At 33.3% G+C, this 18,381-nt stretch overlaps 1 protein-coding gene across 1 annotated transcript in view; it reads right to left on the reverse strand.

The window, feature by feature from the left end:
- LOC126738748 (PHD finger protein 12) overlaps nucleotides 1-18,381 on the reverse strand; it is a 35,642-nt gene that overhangs the window by 8,140 nt on the left and 9,121 nt on the right. The window contains exons 3-12 of the mRNA XM_050444185.1: nucleotides 16,985-17,112; nucleotides 16,788-16,925; nucleotides 12,112-12,338; nucleotides 11,894-12,058; nucleotides 11,729-11,842; nucleotides 11,531-11,673; nucleotides 6,428-6,714; nucleotides 3,831-4,032; nucleotides 3,627-3,767; nucleotides 3,393-3,558 (exon numbers count right to left, since the gene is read on the reverse strand). Of these exons, the coding sequence (XP_050300142.1) occupies nucleotides 3,393-3,558; nucleotides 3,627-3,767; nucleotides 3,831-4,032; nucleotides 6,428-6,714; nucleotides 11,531-11,673; nucleotides 11,729-11,842; nucleotides 11,894-12,058; nucleotides 12,112-12,338; nucleotides 16,788-16,925; nucleotides 16,985-17,112 (1,711 nt within the window). The remainder of the gene's footprint in view (nucleotides 1-3,392; nucleotides 3,559-3,626; nucleotides 3,768-3,830; nucleotides 4,033-6,427; nucleotides 6,715-11,530; nucleotides 11,674-11,728; nucleotides 11,843-11,893; nucleotides 12,059-12,111; nucleotides 12,339-16,787; nucleotides 16,926-16,984; nucleotides 17,113-18,381) is intronic.

The raw sequence follows: 18,381 nt of genomic DNA on the forward strand, positions 1-18,381 counted from the left end.
AAATGTTCCCCAGAGGCGCAACTATTTTCACTCGCTGAGTTCAGATATTCACGTATGAGCGTTTTAAAATCACGCGCCGTTTTACCCATATACGTAATCTCAAAATCGACGCATTTAAGGTGGTACACTCCGCTTTTAAGCTAGTTTTATGAAAATGTATCCTTCATTCTACTAAAGACAGATGTTAGACGATGTTAGTAGGTTTTATAAGAGTTCTTAAGAATATTGCCTAATATAGTGAGACAGGTCCGATGAAATGACAGTCGGTTTCTCAAAATTCTGCTCTATACAAACCGCTAATGAGTGATGAAAATTCTTGGAATAAGGCTATTGAATATTGGTATATAATTAAATTCCCATGAATTTGTGTTGTTTTATATAAAAAAATATAATAACAGAAAATTCGATTTTTCTCGGAAAAAATTTAATACAAATTTTCCACAAAATGTGCAATTTGGCATACCTTTTGTCTAATCTTTAAACACTTTAAACCAGTCTCAGATCGTACCTGTTAGACGCTTATTAATGTCAATGTATAACTACTATAATTCTGATAAGATGGAGAATATACAAGGATTCTTTTTGTAAGAACGAGCAAGTTTTAATCATTCTTTTATTCTATAATATTATGCTAATGTCTTTTCTGTAAAGTTGTTTTTATTATCTCATTGTTTAAAACATTATATATTTGTAAATCTCTGAAGCTTTTATTAGGTACCTCTCACCTTAAAATACAAAAATACGTACATTTTAGTATCCTGAGAATGGCAATAAAACTTGCCTAGAAGTCGATATAAACATCAGAGAGATCTTGCTTAATATTTGGTTTTGTTGGATGTAGGTCAAAAATAAAATGCTTCAGACGTTCAATTATATATTTTATCGACGTTTCGACGAGATCATTCTCGGGACTCTAAAAGATTCATAAAAAACAAATAAAATCATTGAACCAATTTTATACAATTGAAATTGAAATTACATTGAATGAAATTAAATATTTTAAAAATTGGTTAAAAAGCTGAACTAAAATTAAAAAAAAAAATAACGCTCAACGACAAATTTGAAAAAAGCAAAAGGTCACAATACATAACATTTGGAAGATTCAATCAAAAACGAAAAACTGTATATACACTTACATACATACCGGGTGGTGCATCGCCGAGCGGAACATAGGAAAACCCATGTAAATTTTAAAGGGGTCAATTATTGGCTTCCCTGTACATTTTATAGAAAAAATTTAAGATAACTTTTTGAAGAGACCAATCTGGCAAACCCTTGTGCAAAGTTTCAAAAAATTTTAATAAGCGAATCTTGAATTATTCAATTAAATGTAATTGCAAAATTAGCAAATTTTCGGTTGAGGTAAAACCAAACGGGCACCAGTAAAATGAATATTGTCACTGACGTGAGGAAAAGTGACAATAAATCAGTGACAGTCGATAAAAAAAACAGTTTTAGAGCAGTATCTGAAATGTTTTCAGTTTATTTCCCCACCAAGTCCATTCCGTCCATTTCAACTATTAAACGTATTGTCAATAAGTTCCAAAGGTACCGTAATAAATAATTGTAAATGTTCAACTCAGGATCTCGAAAATAGAGCCGAAGAAAGAGAGAACAGAGATCTTAATATTCTACTGCGTGTGGAGGAAAACAAGATGGTTAGTAGGAGGGTTCTTGGGCAAGAGGTAAATAAACATCATACAACGGTATTGCGCACTTTAAAAAAACACAAATATTATTCGTATAAATTCAAAAAACATCAAGAGCTTCAGGAAGGAGATAAGCGCGAAGAATGGCATTTTGTTTTGAAATGATGGAGAGCGCAAATAATGATAGGAATTTTTTAAGAAATATTTGTTTTACCGATGAATGTACATTTACCCTCAACAATGAACCAAATGTTCAGAATTGCCGGTATTGGAGCCAAGAAAATGAACATCGCTTGGTTCATACTCGGACACAATATCCCCAAAAAACAAAAGTATTCGTGGGAATTATCGGACACCATATCATTGGACCCTTTTTTATGGACTATAACCTAACAGCTGAAACCTATTTGGACTTATTTCAAAATCAAATTGGACCCGCCTTGGAAGAAATTGTTCAAGAAGATCAAATGATCTGGTACCAAATGGATGGTTGCCCGGCCCATAATGCCCGTATGGTTAGAGAGTGCTTGGAAAATGCTTTTAACGGCAATATTATTGGTCCACGGTACCGGATACTTTGGCCAGCCAGGTCACCTGATCTTTCACCGAATGACTTCTTTTTGTGGGGTCATTTAAAAAGTGTCATTTATAAAAGTGTAAAATTTCAGAATTTAAACCAGTTACAAAACGCTATTTCGTTAGAATGTAATAACATTTCCCAATATCAACTTAGTAACGTTAGAAATTAATTTTATGATCGGTTAGGATATTGTTTAGCTGTTAATGGGGGGAACCTCCCCCCCGGTTGTTTGAACATTTGATTAATTGATATTTTTATGTAATTCTCTATTATTTTTAAAAAAGTTCTGTTCTCTCTTTTTCGGATCTATTTTCGATCTTCTAAGAACATTTACAATTATTTATTGCAATGTCTTTGGACTCGAATTTACTAACAATAGGTTTAATGGTTGAAATAGACCAGATAGGCTTGATGGGAAAATAAACGAAAAAAAAAACATTTCTTGTATTCGGCTGTACGTCAGATTTGACAAAGCCTTATAACAAATTGTTTGCTGGTAATCCGAAAAGTTGGTAGTTTTGCAATTACATTTAATTGAATAATTCAAGATTCGCTTATTGAAATTTGTTGAAACTTTGCACGAGGGTTTGCCAGATCGGTCTCTTCAAAAAGTTATCTAAAATTTTTCTGTAAAATGTACAGGGAAGCCAATAATTGACCCCCTTAAAATTTACATGGGATTTCCTATGTTCCGCTCGGCGACGCACCACCCGGTATATTGTAGATCATAAGTGTAGTAGATTGTAAGTGGATATGCAATTTTTCGCTTTTGATAGAATCTTTCTAATGTTATCTATTGTGACCTTTTGGTTTTTAAATTTGGAAGGTTTAGAAATTACAGTGTCCTGAGGAGAATCTCATAGAGATCGAAACGTGTACAAAATACATAATTGATCGTCTGAAGCAGTTTTTTTAACCTATATCCAAAAAAAGCAAAAATTAAGCAAACTTATAAACTATGGTCACATGAAATAATTCACATCAGATAGATCTCAGTGTTTCAATTCTATTGGCCCTACCGAACAAAACCATCTTATGAATATTTTGGGCCACAAACATAACAAAACCTTGTTTATCTAATATTTGTGTTTTTTTATACTCCCACAACCTACAATACATTAAATTACACATTCGCAAACATCACTTAAAAAACTATTACTTACATCATCGAAAAAAATTGTGGCATGTTTCGGAACGATATAATTACAATATCCGAACTTTTCCAAGTCGACATCGTTAGATGATCCTCGACCAACATTTAATATTCGATAACGCATCGCCACTGCATCTGGGAATCTTGTGGAAACTGTAGGTCTGAATCCCATAAAACTAAAAGTTAAAATACAAAGTATTTAGTGTAAAAATAGATTTTTAAAGTAGAATTCGGATATGTTTACCTGGCATCATGTCTAACGTCAGTAGGATCGACTTCTCTCGTTCTGACATTATAGAAATGTTTCGAAACTATAGGACATAACATGGCCCTCGCCCTGATCAACGATCTGGACCTGTGTCGTCTTTTCGGACTTGCGAAAACCCTGTGAGAAGAAATAATTTTTTTTCTACTTAATTGGTATAACAAAAAAAATCAACCTATTTACCTTGATATCCTATCGATATCAGCGGCAGTCAGCAATTCACTTGGTAAAGGCATATTTTTTAAATTATTTCCGTTGTTTCCTTGACTGTAGGTGCTTACGTTGTTGTTTTGGTTATGATTAAGACTTGTGGCTAATTGTTGTAATCGCTGGTAGGCCAGAATTTTTAATAACCGATCGTCCAGTAATTTTGCATCGGATTCGACTATAAAACAAGTATATGAACTTAATGTTTTTTTATTCTCCAACGTGTATAACTTGTATAAATGTTCAGGTTTGACCCGTCTTGGGAGTCATATTGTGAATTCGCGGATTTCAATCAAACATTGGAAGAAGCTCGCTGTTTGGAAAATATTGATGTTAGCTTATTTATTGACAGAGAAAATTAAACGTATGATTTCCTTAAAAATAAAACTCTAAACGAATTTAAAAATCCAGTGCAGTTAAAAAAGCTAAAAAGCAATGTTATTTAGAATATTCTATTTGAAACTAATACATTTTTCTAGTATTCAAGAGCCTAATGATGAATTACTTATATTCTACTCTACTAATATTGATTGTAAATTTATAATCTAATATATAACAGAAACTAAATCAAATTCAAATCAAAGATTTAAATGTTGAAATTGTCTCGGTGGTCCACCTTTTGAGTATCGATATGATAATAAACACTTATTGTTTAGATTCTGTATTTCCTGAATATTAAGAGAACTAAAAAGGTTTACCTTTGCCAAAATGTTCGAATTGCCATATGTATCCACTAATAAGACTCATTTTAACACTGTTACTATTTTTATCCAATGTTATAGAAAAAAATTATGTGAAAGCAAATTAATAAAAAACACAGAAACTCAAGATTTTGTCCTGGATATGGTTGTGCTACAGCTTTGCTTTTCGTAATAGTTGATATTCTTAGAGACATTGACTTGGGCAAGGCACTAAGTTGATACACGATGCGAATCTCATCAATATTTCAATTAGTGATGAACAACTGCCTGTTATGCAATCTGCTGGAAATTTGGGTTTATTGTGGATATTGATCTACGCTTTTCTGAATAGGTCACATATAGCGTAAAAAACAGCATATGCAATTTAAAAGCACTAACACAGGTACCCGTGATGTACCTAACAACACAAACAAATAAACAGACAGAAGCTTCAAAGTCAAATGAATGATAGGGATATGTTAAGAGTAGGAAAAAAGGAAAAACCAAATGGATGAATTATGTTCTGACTGGTACGATAATTAATTGTTCGTTGGTAATATTTATGTGTATATGTTAGAACGTAGACTGTTTTAACCCCAAACTCTCAATTGTCTTCATAGGACTAAAAATTAGTTTCGCCGTAGATAATAAGCAGAGCCCTATAGGCAAGACTCAGGCCTAAGCCTCGTAAAAAGATAACGGTTTAAAGAGAATATATTTAAATAATTAAAAGTAAAGGTGTCTATGGGTCCAGAGCCAGACAAAACTTAGGGAGTGACTAATAAGCATCATATATTGACACAACAAATGTTTAACCCAAATAAACCCACATAAAGAACCGAACTTAGGGGCTTAAACCTCCCGTGTGCTTAACTCAATCAAAAATAAGTCAATAAAAAAGAATAATAACAGGAAGATGGAACGGAATGTTGTTTTTGTAACATTACATGAAAAATTAATGTTCTTTAGAGTTAATTTTAAATAAAATATCCGATATTCCACATTATTTTTAATTTCGACCGAAATCTAAACATTTCTAAAACAAGAATACATTCTGGGTGTCCTGGGTATATTTTTACAATAAAATGTAAACATTTTTTTTTTAATATTACTCAAACAGTTTCTTCTTTTTAGTCAGCTTTTATGCGTATTTTATTAAAATTAAATAATTTTTTCCAAAACCACAGAATGCTTATTTGCCAACAAATAAAACTGACATAGTTAAAATCCGAACCTAGGCCACCCGGCCAAGGAAGATTAGCTTACTATTTCATATTCAAAAATGTTAAAAATCGGAGATACCTAAAGTCGACTAGAACCGCACCAGGATTTAAAATGACAAAATTTATTATTGCTTTCTAAAAAATAAAAAAATAGGCTGGCCATTGAGTCGGTCGTATTTACCTCCCGTCTCACTTATCCCCACAGACGCAGGTCGTTCTGTAAGTTTAAACGAATTTTTCACTATCAAACACAAAAAATGAACAAAATTACTTACAAAATATTTCTTATGTTACATTTAAATTAAATTTGACATTAAAATGAGTTATTTTAACAAAAAATAAAAAAACACTGAAATAAGTTGATTTTAAAAGTGGCTAAACTGTAGACTTACCAGAAAAACATATGCCCTAAATCACACGATCATGTTTAAAAAAAAATCATTAAATTCAAGTAAATAACGAACATTACCTGGAAAAAAACTTAAAAAACAGGTTACTTTTAAAAACTGACACAAATTTCAAAAAAATGTCAAAATGAGTTTGACCGCTTGCAATTTGTTTCATTGTTTTGATTGTTGCTATGGTAAAAAAGCCAAGTCGATTTGTTTTTTCGGATTGACATACGACAACGATCAATTTAAAGCAGAATTTACATGAATACGCAACTTACCGTCATGACTGAAACATCCCTCCATAATGTCCTTTATTATGTTTTCTTCTTTTTTTAATAAATCCTTTTCGAAGTAACCCTTGTTGAGCTCCCGATCGCCATTTTCTCGGGTTTTACACGTAATTACGTTATTGCTGCAGTTCACGTTTACGTTTAAAACGTTATTCATGTATATGTGATTGTTTGTAATGTTGATGCATGTGGCGGGAGTATCAGTTGGGTCGGCTTTTACGGTTACGGGTGGCGGTTTTGGGTCGATTGGGGATGAAGAGAATTCCTTAACATTACTAGAAAAAAAATCAGTTAAAGTCAAAAACAAAGCCAAAAATTTAGACCGCAGCGCAGTAATGTTAGCAACGGAATACCAGCAACGGCAATGGCCGGGCCTTTTGAAAATTGATAGTTTACTCATCACAGGAAAAAACTTAGAGAAAACAAGGAACACCATTAGATGCATAATCTCAAGGCAAAAAAAAATTATTTATGGATTTTGCGATGTCGGTACAATCCAAGGGGACTGAAGGTAAAGAGACTGATCTACGCGCTTCCCAAATAAGGTAACGCGTACACAAAATTAAATAATAACTGGGTTCGCAAAGTAACAACCTCGGCGCTGTTAGTCAGAAGCGTACTTCAGGTGGCAGTGTTCTGTCCTTGTAATTAATATTACTGTTTCGCAAACAATAACAATACCAACTGTTAAAAAGTTGGTTGAGCCACTCAGGGCGACCAACAGCACCGCTGTGCCTACTTTCTAAAGCTGGTTATCGTTAATTTTTGGTTACGCACGATTAGCAAACAGAACAGTCTCCTTACCTGTAGTCTCCTTGGTACAATCAATAAAATTATATGAAATTTAATCCGAAAAAAAAAATTTTCAAATCGATTTCCTGAAGAAACAGAGAGTAAAAAACACCGTTGCTGCAGTTGAAAATTTTATTTTTTTAATTGATTTATCAACTACTATCCTGGGGATTATCACCCACTCGGAGTACACAACGATGGCTAAATATGATTTCTCTTGAGGACTATCGAACTAGGTGTTATATGATATTTCTTCACAGGTTGATTAATAATGCTATTGATTGCCCTGAATTGTTATCGCGGATAAACTTTAGGTGCCATACCAGAGTCCTTAAAGAGGCGTCCCTTTTTCTGGTTAAATGTCACCATACAAACTATTGTAAATTTTCTCCAATTAATCGACTCCACATGATGGAATAGATTTAATCAGGATTTTGACTTAGTGGATTTAAAGCCTTCAAAACTTAAAAGGTGTCTGAGTAAGTTTACTCGTTGAGTACTATGTGTTAAGTATCAAATAAATTTGATTGCTTTTACTTTTCTTATTTTGATTATTTTCCTTAACGGTATGTTAGTAGTTTTATATTTTTACTAAACTGGGGAAAACTATATATTGTTGTATTCATTTTTTTTGGCCAAGGTTAGTTTGTGCTTAAATTTTTCTGGAAGTTTTATCTTATTTGTATATCTTGGGCTGCTACATATTAATATACATTTAGATAGATATATTGTTGATTTATAGAAAATTTGGATACTTAATAGATTAAGTTCATTATATATCTTAATAATAAACTGCTCAACAATCGAACTGGATATTTTATAAATTACCAAAATTTGCCTAAAAAAATAAAATTCATCAAGTTGCGTTTTATGCTATGAGTAAATCCTGTTGATAGCAAATATTTTGTGTCGTTTTTTCCTTTTTTTCATACATTCTTATCTCTTTTAAAGAATTCGGTTTCAAAATCCTAACAATTTAGTCGCATAAAAGTGCTTGTAGAGACTTTATTATTCTCATTATTAACAATTAATCTCTTTACTTTCTAAAAAATAATGGTTCTACGACGGTTAGAAACAGTGCAACTCGAGCAATTAGTACGTTAGCTACAGGAGGTTCAACTCAAGAAGTTGCTAACCGGCTAAATGTGTCCCAAAGTGTCGTGAGTCGTGCATGGAATCGATATGTAGAGACTGAGTCTGCAGCTTACAGGCATGGTGGAGGCCGAGAACGTGCTACAACTCATGCTCAAGACCGCTATATAACAGTAACCACAAGAAGAAACCGAACATTTACGGCTTCAAGAATTAACAACTACTTAAGGCATGCTACTGGGAAGGTAATTTCTAATCAGACTGATAGAAGAAGATTACATGCGTCAAATTTAAGAGCCAGACGACGTGCCACACATCCACGGTTGACGGGGGAACATCGTGCATGCAGAAATCGGTGGGCAATAGAACACAGTACTTGGAATTTTCAAAACTGGAGGCCTTGTATGTTTACGGATGAGTCCAGATTTCGGCTACATATGTGTGATGGTCGAATTTTGGTGTGGAGGGAAAGGGGACAGCGATACCATTAAATGGCGCCCACTACCCTTTTTGGTGGCGGTTCAGTTTGCGTTTGGAGAAATGAAACAATGAATACGATATAGAGACGTTATTATAGAGAACATAATTGTACCATTTATTGGTGCAATAGGCGAAGAATTCGTTTTAATCGATGATAATGCGCGCCCGCACCGTGCGAGAATTGTCAATGATCGCATTGAATTTCATGGCATTACCAGAATGGACTGGCCACCACATTCACCCGACATGAATTGCATTGAACATGTATGGGCCGAAATGTCTCGAAGATTAAACCAGCTGGAACAGCCACCTCTAACCTTAGAACAACTAGCCAATCAATTACCGGAAATATGGTAAAACATTCCTCAACACTACATTAACAACTTAATAAGAACTATGCCAAACAGGGTGACAGCACTAAGACGAGCCAGGGATGGACCTATGAGGTATTAATTTTTATGACATGACTTTGGGGCACGCTTTGCAGGGTGTAATTTTATTTTAATTTTTCCTGTTGTGTGTTAAAAATTTAAATTTTTTAGGAGATATCTGTTTATTTCATTTTTTTGGGGCTATTGTAAGTGAACTTAATAGAGATTTATTTATTATATTTAATTTTGTTTTATTGTAAATCATTGGCAAACTAAAATTGCAGATTTTTATAATATCCACTTTGATTGTTGAGCAGTGTATATTTGTTAATGGCAGAATAATTATATACATTTAGGGTTAGGATATAATTTATTTTGTAATTTTGTTAGAATGGGGACATCTCGTAAATAAATAAATAAACGATGGTGAGACCCATCATTACATACGCAGCACCAACACAGAGAGGCGCCAAAGAGCCAAAGCTTCACAACCGTTACAGGAGACCAGGCAGCACCAAACTCTCTAGGACAGTTTGAGACTAGGTCAAAAACTGTACAAAACTGCTGGCAGGACTACTTATAAACCTTCACTGGATGCGAAAAATAGATTTAACCAAAACAGGTGGAGTGTAAATGTCTGGTGCGGAGTGTTGGAAAATAGAATTATTGGTCCATTTAAATGGCGAATCATATCTCAAGTTTCTACAAAATACCTTGCCAATACTGTTAAAAGATGTTCCCATTGACTTAATGATAAATATCTGGCATTCATGTTTGATTTTCTAAGTAACAGTTACCCAGATCGCTGGTTTGGAAGGTATAGTTTGTTCCCATGGCCACCTAGATCTCCCGACCTAACTGTCTGTAAGTCATAGTCTACTTATGGGGATGAGTTAACGATATTGAGTACAAAACACAGCCGATAACAATAGAATATATGACAGAGCATATTCAAAATGTTCTAAATTCCATTCAAGCGGAAATTGAAACGGCTGTTACCGTTTGTAGCGATAAAACTGAAAACTGTATTTTACAAAGTGGTAGACGCTTTGAACATTTGTTGGTCTTTAAACATGTTTTAAATTCTTTAGGGATATGATGTTTAAATTAAAATATTTTTTTTATTATAACTTCAGAATTTTTAGAAGTTTTGTTATTTTTACATAATTGGGATTAGTCCCATACCTAAATAAATTGCGAACCCAATAATTTTTAATGCCAAACGATATACCCCTATTAAGCGTCAAAAATTTATATTTCGGTAATAAATCGAAAAGTAAAAAAAATATCCTACTGCGGTTTTTAGGTTTCTTCTACTAAATTTAATCCACTTTTCGATTTTGCTACTAAATACCGTACTATTTAACTTTTTATGGAAAAACCAAAGTAACAGTTTTTAATTCAAATGACGTCTCTTACCACTTTAAGTACAAATTTTCGCATAATACTACTGAATACAATATTTAAAAGTACATACGTTGCTTTCATTTATAAACAAAGCCAAATTCAACAAGGTACCTTCAACTGACATTTTCCAAAGAATTGAATTATTGATCTTTTAATAACGCTCCCTATTGGCCCAATTTTGAACTTAAAAATAATTTCAAGCAATTTTTCTTTGCCACTTTTATAATGTCAAAAAAAAATTCGACATTCTATATATAGCCGCGATCCACGCTAAGTGAAACACACATTATAAAAAAGGACTTGTAGTAGGTAAGCCACATGAGGTTCCGGACGCATCTCATTTTCCATAAAGACCCCCAAATTCTTACATATATATGAATAGAATTTAGCACTATTATTAAGGCAAATACTTACGTCTGCATCGGTCATAATATAATTTTTATCTTTGCCAAGAATAATTTTTTGTGTTTTTATTAAGTACTAAACAATGAATTGCACATATTTTGCTTGTGATGGAGCATCAATTTTCTGAAAGCAAATTAACATATCCAGCCAACACAGTTTTGCACTTTGGGCTGTCTTGAGTTGAGAAATTATTTTGCTAATGCCGAAATTTACTTAAGTTTGAAAGACTTGCAATATCGGTTTATTGTATTTATTGTATTGTAAAAATTTACTTTTTGTAGAATTGTGAGTTTCTTTTATCGAATGAGGATTATTTGTATCCCAATACCCAAAATTTTTACAACAGCGATAATCTCCGTGGCAAAATTAAATTAAAGGCGTTCTTTAACGAGATGCCGTAAGACGCTATGAGCGTCTTTAAGACATTTCATTAGATCAAGTCATAATGTCAAGCTTTAATCATTCAATAGCGCTCTCCATACATCAAAGAACTTATCTAACAGATCGGTAATGCATTAACATAAAAATAAAAGCTGTAGCTTACCTTACATCACTAATATCACAATGTGTGTCATTTTTCTCCACCCCGTTAAATTGGACACCACTATCACTTTCTTCCTTAATAGCTATAAGATCTTCCATCGTTTCCTCACTAGAACATCCTGATATATTACCATTAAGTGTACTCTGCAAGAATAATAATATGTCATTGGAGTTCCTCAATTCATAAAAATAAATTTACCTCTTTAACTCTATTTTTATTATATACATGTTCTATCCTTAATACGTCCTTTAAACTTGGTAACAATTGTACAGGCTTTTTATAGTGATACTTGACCATTTCTGGCACCTGAACCTAAAGAAATTATTCGTAAATTTACTAATAGATAAAAATCAACTTCATTACCCTTCGCCTTGGTGCTAAAGTCTGTTTAATCCGAAACGGGGGATTTTTCCTTCGGATTTTCCTAAAAAACTCCAATTTTATCGCATCCTGATCCACCGGGGTAGAAAATTTATCCCACAGTTGCACCCGTTCACTCAAAGATACTGATGTGAGCAAATTTGAATCCTAGAGATTTCAATCAATTGATTTTTGTTGAACAACTTTATTATTCTACATACCAAAGTGTGTTCAATGTGTAGCGGACACATCCATATCGTGGTGGGAGGCGTAGTAAGCGGTGGATCCAAACAGTCCAAGTGAAAATACGATGGACAAAAGTCGCATTCAATCAAAGGAGCCACTCGACACGACTTGTAACACTCAAAACATTTTTTTGCTGGTAACGGCACCAAACCATTAGGTAACCTTTCAAAGTCCTTATGCTTCTTTTTAGGAAGAGCTTCCGCTAGAGAGGAAAATGTCGTTCACAAATATTTTATTGATCGAAACACAGTGCGATTAAAAATCGCAGCGAATTAAGAAAAGAGGTCCTTAAAGATCCCTCAAATTTGCAAGCGTTAGAATGATTTAGGCTTTAAGCAATATAGTGGATAGGATTTTAAATATGAAAATTCCAGAAAATTACCGAATTCCCAAAAATTTTGTTCTAGGTACTCTTATAAAGAACTAAAAATATATATCTAATTACTCGAATCTCCTGTTTTCGGTAATTTCAAGGCTGATATACCATTAAAATTACAGTAGAACCTCGATTATTCATGGTTTGATTTTCCATTATTCAAATTACATTTTTGAGATTCAATCGAAATATCGTCATTGCAATCACTTGACGTAAACTCTCTATGCCCCACGAGGAAGGCGCCCGATGCAATATCGAGAGCACCAGTGCTCGAAGAATCCCTGAAAATCGATTTCGATCTAACATACAAAGACCGTGAGAATTAGTTATGCGTTAGAGGCGATTCGCCTACTCTGCTATATTCTTAACATGTGCATTTGTTTTCAAAATGGCAACAACTAGTGTTAAACGGCAAGAGAAATGTTTTAACGATTGAACAAAAGCTAGAAATTTTAAACAAAAATGAAGAGGGTAAAAATGTCTATTCATTATCACGAATTCGATCCTATTTTGAACATATCTATGTTGCAGTTCTCAATTTTTACAATTCAATTGTAATTCTTGGATCTCCATACTCCACCGATCAAAATGTTGGGAATTTCCTTTTCCTTCATCTAGGTTAAGATATTTGTGCAAATATCCTTTATGCACATTAGTAATTGCCCAGACAGTAACAGAAATCATAGATTTTTTAAATTTCTGTCAAATCCATTATTTCCAATGTCTTTTATTAATGCAAATAACATCCTTAGTAAGCGTCAGTTCGGTTTTCGCGAGAATACCAATACAAATGATGCTGTATACCATCTTCTTCAGGACTTGTACTCTCATATCAATGGCGGGGGAGTTTTGGCGGCTGTTTTTTGTGATCTGTCAAAAGCTTTTGACTGTGTTAGTCATGACATTCTGCTGCTGAAGCTCCACCGCTATAGTTTTAGAGGCTTTCCTCTATCATGGTTTTCTTCATTCCTGCGAGGTCGACGGCAACGGGTTTTGGTTGGTTCAAAATACTCGGAATATAACTTTATTAGATGGGGAGTGCCTCAGGGCTCAATTCTATTTTTGCTTTACATAAATGATCTGGCTGGTCTCTCTATTCGCGGTGTCTTCACTATATTTGCAGATGATTCCACAATATTGTGGCAAGCTCTGGACTCAGATTCTCTCCATAAGATCATCCTGGAGGATCTTAAGATGGTAAAAAGGTGGTGTGACTCTAATTTACTTACATTAAATCCAACAAAAACTAATTTGCTATGTTTTAAATGTAATCTTGAAGATGTTTCGATAGATGGTGATCCAATTCAGATTAACCCTGACAGCAAATTTCTTGGAATTTTCATAGACAAAGATCTCAAATTTGACACACATATAAATCTTCTGGCCAAAAAGCTAACATCTGGTTGTTATGCTGTCAGGATCAGTGTACAGGAACTTGGTCCAAAAATTGGCAAGTCCGTTTATTGCTCACTCTTTGAAGCCCACCTTCGCTACGATATCGCTTTCTGGGGCAGTGCAAGCAGTTACATTATTCAAATGTTGTTTGTTATTCAAAAACGGGCCATTCGATATATATGTGGGGCTAACCCCCGGGATTCATGTCGTCCTCTATTTCACCAAAATAAAATACTAACTCTCCCATGTCTGTATATTCTTGAGACTGCTTGCATAATCTATAAGTACAGAGAGAGGTTCATGGTCAGGAATGCTCGCTACCCAAGCAGGAATCAGATGATTTTGCACCTTCCTCGACCTACTTCAGCTTTAACAAAAAAAATAAATTTTTTACGACAGTATTTCTATCTTTAATCATCTGCCTATCATTATTAAAAACTTAACTTCGCCTAGAATTTTCAAAAAACATTTAAAGAGATTGCTTGCTGCTCTCTATTACTCTGTTGAAGAATTTTTTAATGATATACTTTAAGTGACTGATTATATATATAAGATCAATGGTTATGTTTTTGTATGTATGTTCGTATTTTATATTTGTGTCTTAAATATTTCTTTTTTAATTTTAAATTTTATACTTGTAGTTTGTAAGTTTTAATTTTTCTAGCTTTGTTAAAACCATTTTAATGTTATAACAATAAAGCAATATTTGACTTTCACTTTGGTCTGGCGATTGAGATGGCCAGACCATTACATTTATTTTTTCATCGGATAGCCACCTCTTAACAAATTGAGAAGCATGTTTTGGATCGTTGTCATGCTGAAATATGGCTGTTACTGGCATGACTTCATCCATATATAGCACTAAATGTGTTTTCAGAATGTCTTTGTACATGAAACGATCCATTTTGCCCACTCTTCTTACTATGGGTCCCATGCCATGAGCCGAGAAACATCCCCATACAAGAATATTTCTCCCTCCATATTTAAATGTGGGGCAAATGTACTTTTTGTTTAATCTTTGTTCACTGGGGCGTCTGACGTACATCACTCCATCAGTCCTGAATAAATTATATTTAGATTCGTCATTAAATACGACTTTCTTCCAATCAGCTACAGACCAGTGGACATGAGATTGGGCAAAGTGAAAACGAGCCTTGACGTTCTTCTTTGAGAGTAACGGTTTTTTGGAGGAGCGACGAGCAGATAAGTTGGCATCAAGTAATCTTCTCCTTACGGTACTGGAACTGAAGTTTACTCCTCCACCCTCTTTTGCCAAAATTTGAAATAGACAAAAAAGGATTTTCTTTGGAAATTCGTAGCAGCTGCCTATCCATCCTCAAATTTGTTTTTCTGGGTCTACCAGGAATGGGCGCCGGTGCAGCTGTTCCAGTAAGGCGAAATTTTTTTCAAACTTTGGATACGATTGACCTGTGAAGCCGTAAGCTTCTTGCAATGTCACTCTGCCTAACACCATTTTTGTAATGCTCCACAATAATTTTTCTTACATCACCAGAGACGGTTTTTGAGCGACCCATTTCAAGTTAATTCTGAGATTCAAAAATAACAAGTTTACAGCAGGTAAATCGATATTTAACTGATAAAATAAATGCGAAACAAGAATGTTGCTATATTTATGCACATTGTCTAAATAAACAAACATGAAGTTCCTTACTCTGCATTGGCATTCTTATGATATCTCGGTATATTTATAAATAATACAGAGGCGTGTACTTAAAAGTAAAGAAATAATATGGAATAAATAAAGGAGCAAATAATATTTTTGAAAACATCGCTTGTTGCTATATTTATGCACAATACTGTATGTAGTTAACGTAATATGTCTTCGGCCATTCAGGTAATGTTTTTAATTTATATTTAAACTTTGTCTTGCAGTAGCAAGGTGTTTTTTATATTTTAGGTCTGATGATGCTTAATTCATTCAGCGAAACATGGCCTACATTTTAATTGATTATATAAATTTTTGACACGAAGACTCTTTGTTCGTTTTGTTTCAAATTATATCAAGATCTTTTTAAGCAAATTGCGCGAATTCTTTCAACACAGTGAATCAGTGCCAATCATTACCCAAGTCTTCGATATACGATTAAATTGTGTATGCTTTAATAATTAATTCATATTAAATTTAAATCTTATATGAAGCTCTTGCAATACAAATATACAAATGTTCTTCCACAAATATGGGCAAAAACCATTTGACTAATTGAAGAGGTTTGCAATAGGGTATAGCAAGAAGATACAAACTAAAGATTTTTTTTATGCAATTAGGTTTAAGATTAAAAATATATAAGATTTATAGTCCTAATTGCTTGTACCTACAACGTGTAAATATATAAAAATTAAAGACTCATAATTTCCCAACAAACATTTGTGACTTAAGTTGCTATTGCAATTAAGGCAGTTTTATATCGACAGACATATGTACGTAGGTATAAGCTACAATTAACCAGTTAACATACAAACTAAACACGAACTGAAGAAAAGTGAGAAAACAAAACAAAAAAAAGCTTTCTGGTAATAAAGACCGAGTGGATTTTCTATAATTGGACTTTATGATATTCTTCACATTTTAAAATTAGTTTGCAGTTTAAAACTTTGTGGAAAATTTAGCATATGTCAGCATTTTTATAATGTCAAAACTTAGAGACTAAATGTTGGTTCTAGCCTTTGTATTAGATATTATAAGTAAAGATTAACTCCAATAAAAATACCTCCTGCTAATAATTAAAAATGACTGATACACAAATATTATTTTGAGGGTAATATACACCGCGCATTTGTTGATTTACTCTGTATATGCCTTACTGTAATATATTTAAAATTTGAAAAGGATTATTCCAATAAAAAGAAAAAGATTTTTACCTTTATCCCCTCCAGGAAAATGGCTATTAGGTAAGCTCATCTCAAATGGGAGTTCAAACTGGGTAGGGTTCATTGCACTGGCAGCTTCAATAAGATATTCTATTGGACTTAATTTGGATTTTTTGGATGATTTTGTGCCTATGAACAGATTTAAAAATTTAGTTGTTCCTTACTGTATATGTGCAATATACACATACTTGTGGTAGAAGAAGAACTGTCCGACCTTTTCCTAAGACTCGCAGCTTTCGCCTGTTTTTTCTGATATTTGCAGCTATGACAAAGCCACTCGCCTTCAGGGATATCATCAAAGTCCAAAGGAGGATCACTAAAAAAAGCAAGCGTATATACAGGAGTACATATAGCTTAAATTATTTTTGCACTTAAATTGTTGAATTTAGGCAAAAATAACACAATGTTATATAAACATGTGTTTATATTAAGTCGATTTGAAGTCAATTTGAATAAATTTGTATAGTACAACAGAATTTAAAATTATAAAATACTTATTGCTTTTTATAGAATTGTATATATCCAATATCTAATGTCATTACATTAAAATTAAAAGTATCAGATTATGCAATACTTACATATACTATAGTTGTCTGTGTTTAATAAGAAAAAGTAATAAATTCAAGGAATTAGTAGGTGGTACTTTCTCAGATCAACCAATTTTAATAATCTCTGATATAAATGTGTTTGTATCTATCTATACAATGGATATTATATACATACACACAAACACTATTTATTATTTTAAAAATATTTGCCATAAAAAGCTAGAGTACCGAAACTACCTACTATTATACATTTTATTTGACTAAAACATGACAAAAAAAAGTGACAAAGCATAAAAACAAACTTTTGTAAAAATATTATAGACAAGACAGTTAACATTTGCAAAACTGTAAACTTAGGCAACACAATATTAAAATGAGTCAACATAGTACTCAGCCAGTGAATAATAAGTAATAAGTTTTTCCAATCAAAAGTGTCTTTCATTTATGTTTAAATTCAAATTCTATGTATGTTTAAAGGCTTTAAGCAGTGTTGCCTACTCAATGCTTCCTGGAAAATGATTAAAAAATTACCTGGTAAAAAACTAATTTTGAGTTAATACTGTGGAGGTAAGTGGAAAATACGTATTATATCTTTGGCGCCTAATGTACCTTGAATGTGGAGGTACAAACTTGTAACGATTCGTGAAAATTGAGCAGGCCACTTCTTGTACATAGAGGATATGCATGCCAAATGTCTCTTGGTTTAGCCCCACAAACATAATGTATAGCAAGCTTCTGAAAAACAAGTAGCATCTGTACAAGGTGTCTAGCCTAGCAGCAAATGCACATCTGAGGCGCAGATTCATTCAATGAAATAAACTGACCTTACAAACACCATGCGAAATTGCTGAGTAACTGTTCTAAAGGCATAACAACCTGTTGACAAATTCTTGACTGCAAATGACAGTATATGCTCTTCAAATCTGACCTTCCTGTCTATGACTATACCCAAATACTCTGTGCTATGAAATGGCTGCACTAATAATTGAGAAATAGGCACATGGTCAAGTAGACACTTAAAGAACATTCATTTTTTT

Source organism: Anthonomus grandis, chromosome 7, assembly GCF_022605725.1.
Source record: "Anthonomus grandis grandis chromosome 7, icAntGran1.3, whole genome shotgun sequence".
Lineage (NCBI taxonomy): Eukaryota > Metazoa > Arthropoda > Insecta > Coleoptera > Curculionidae > Anthonomus > Anthonomus grandis.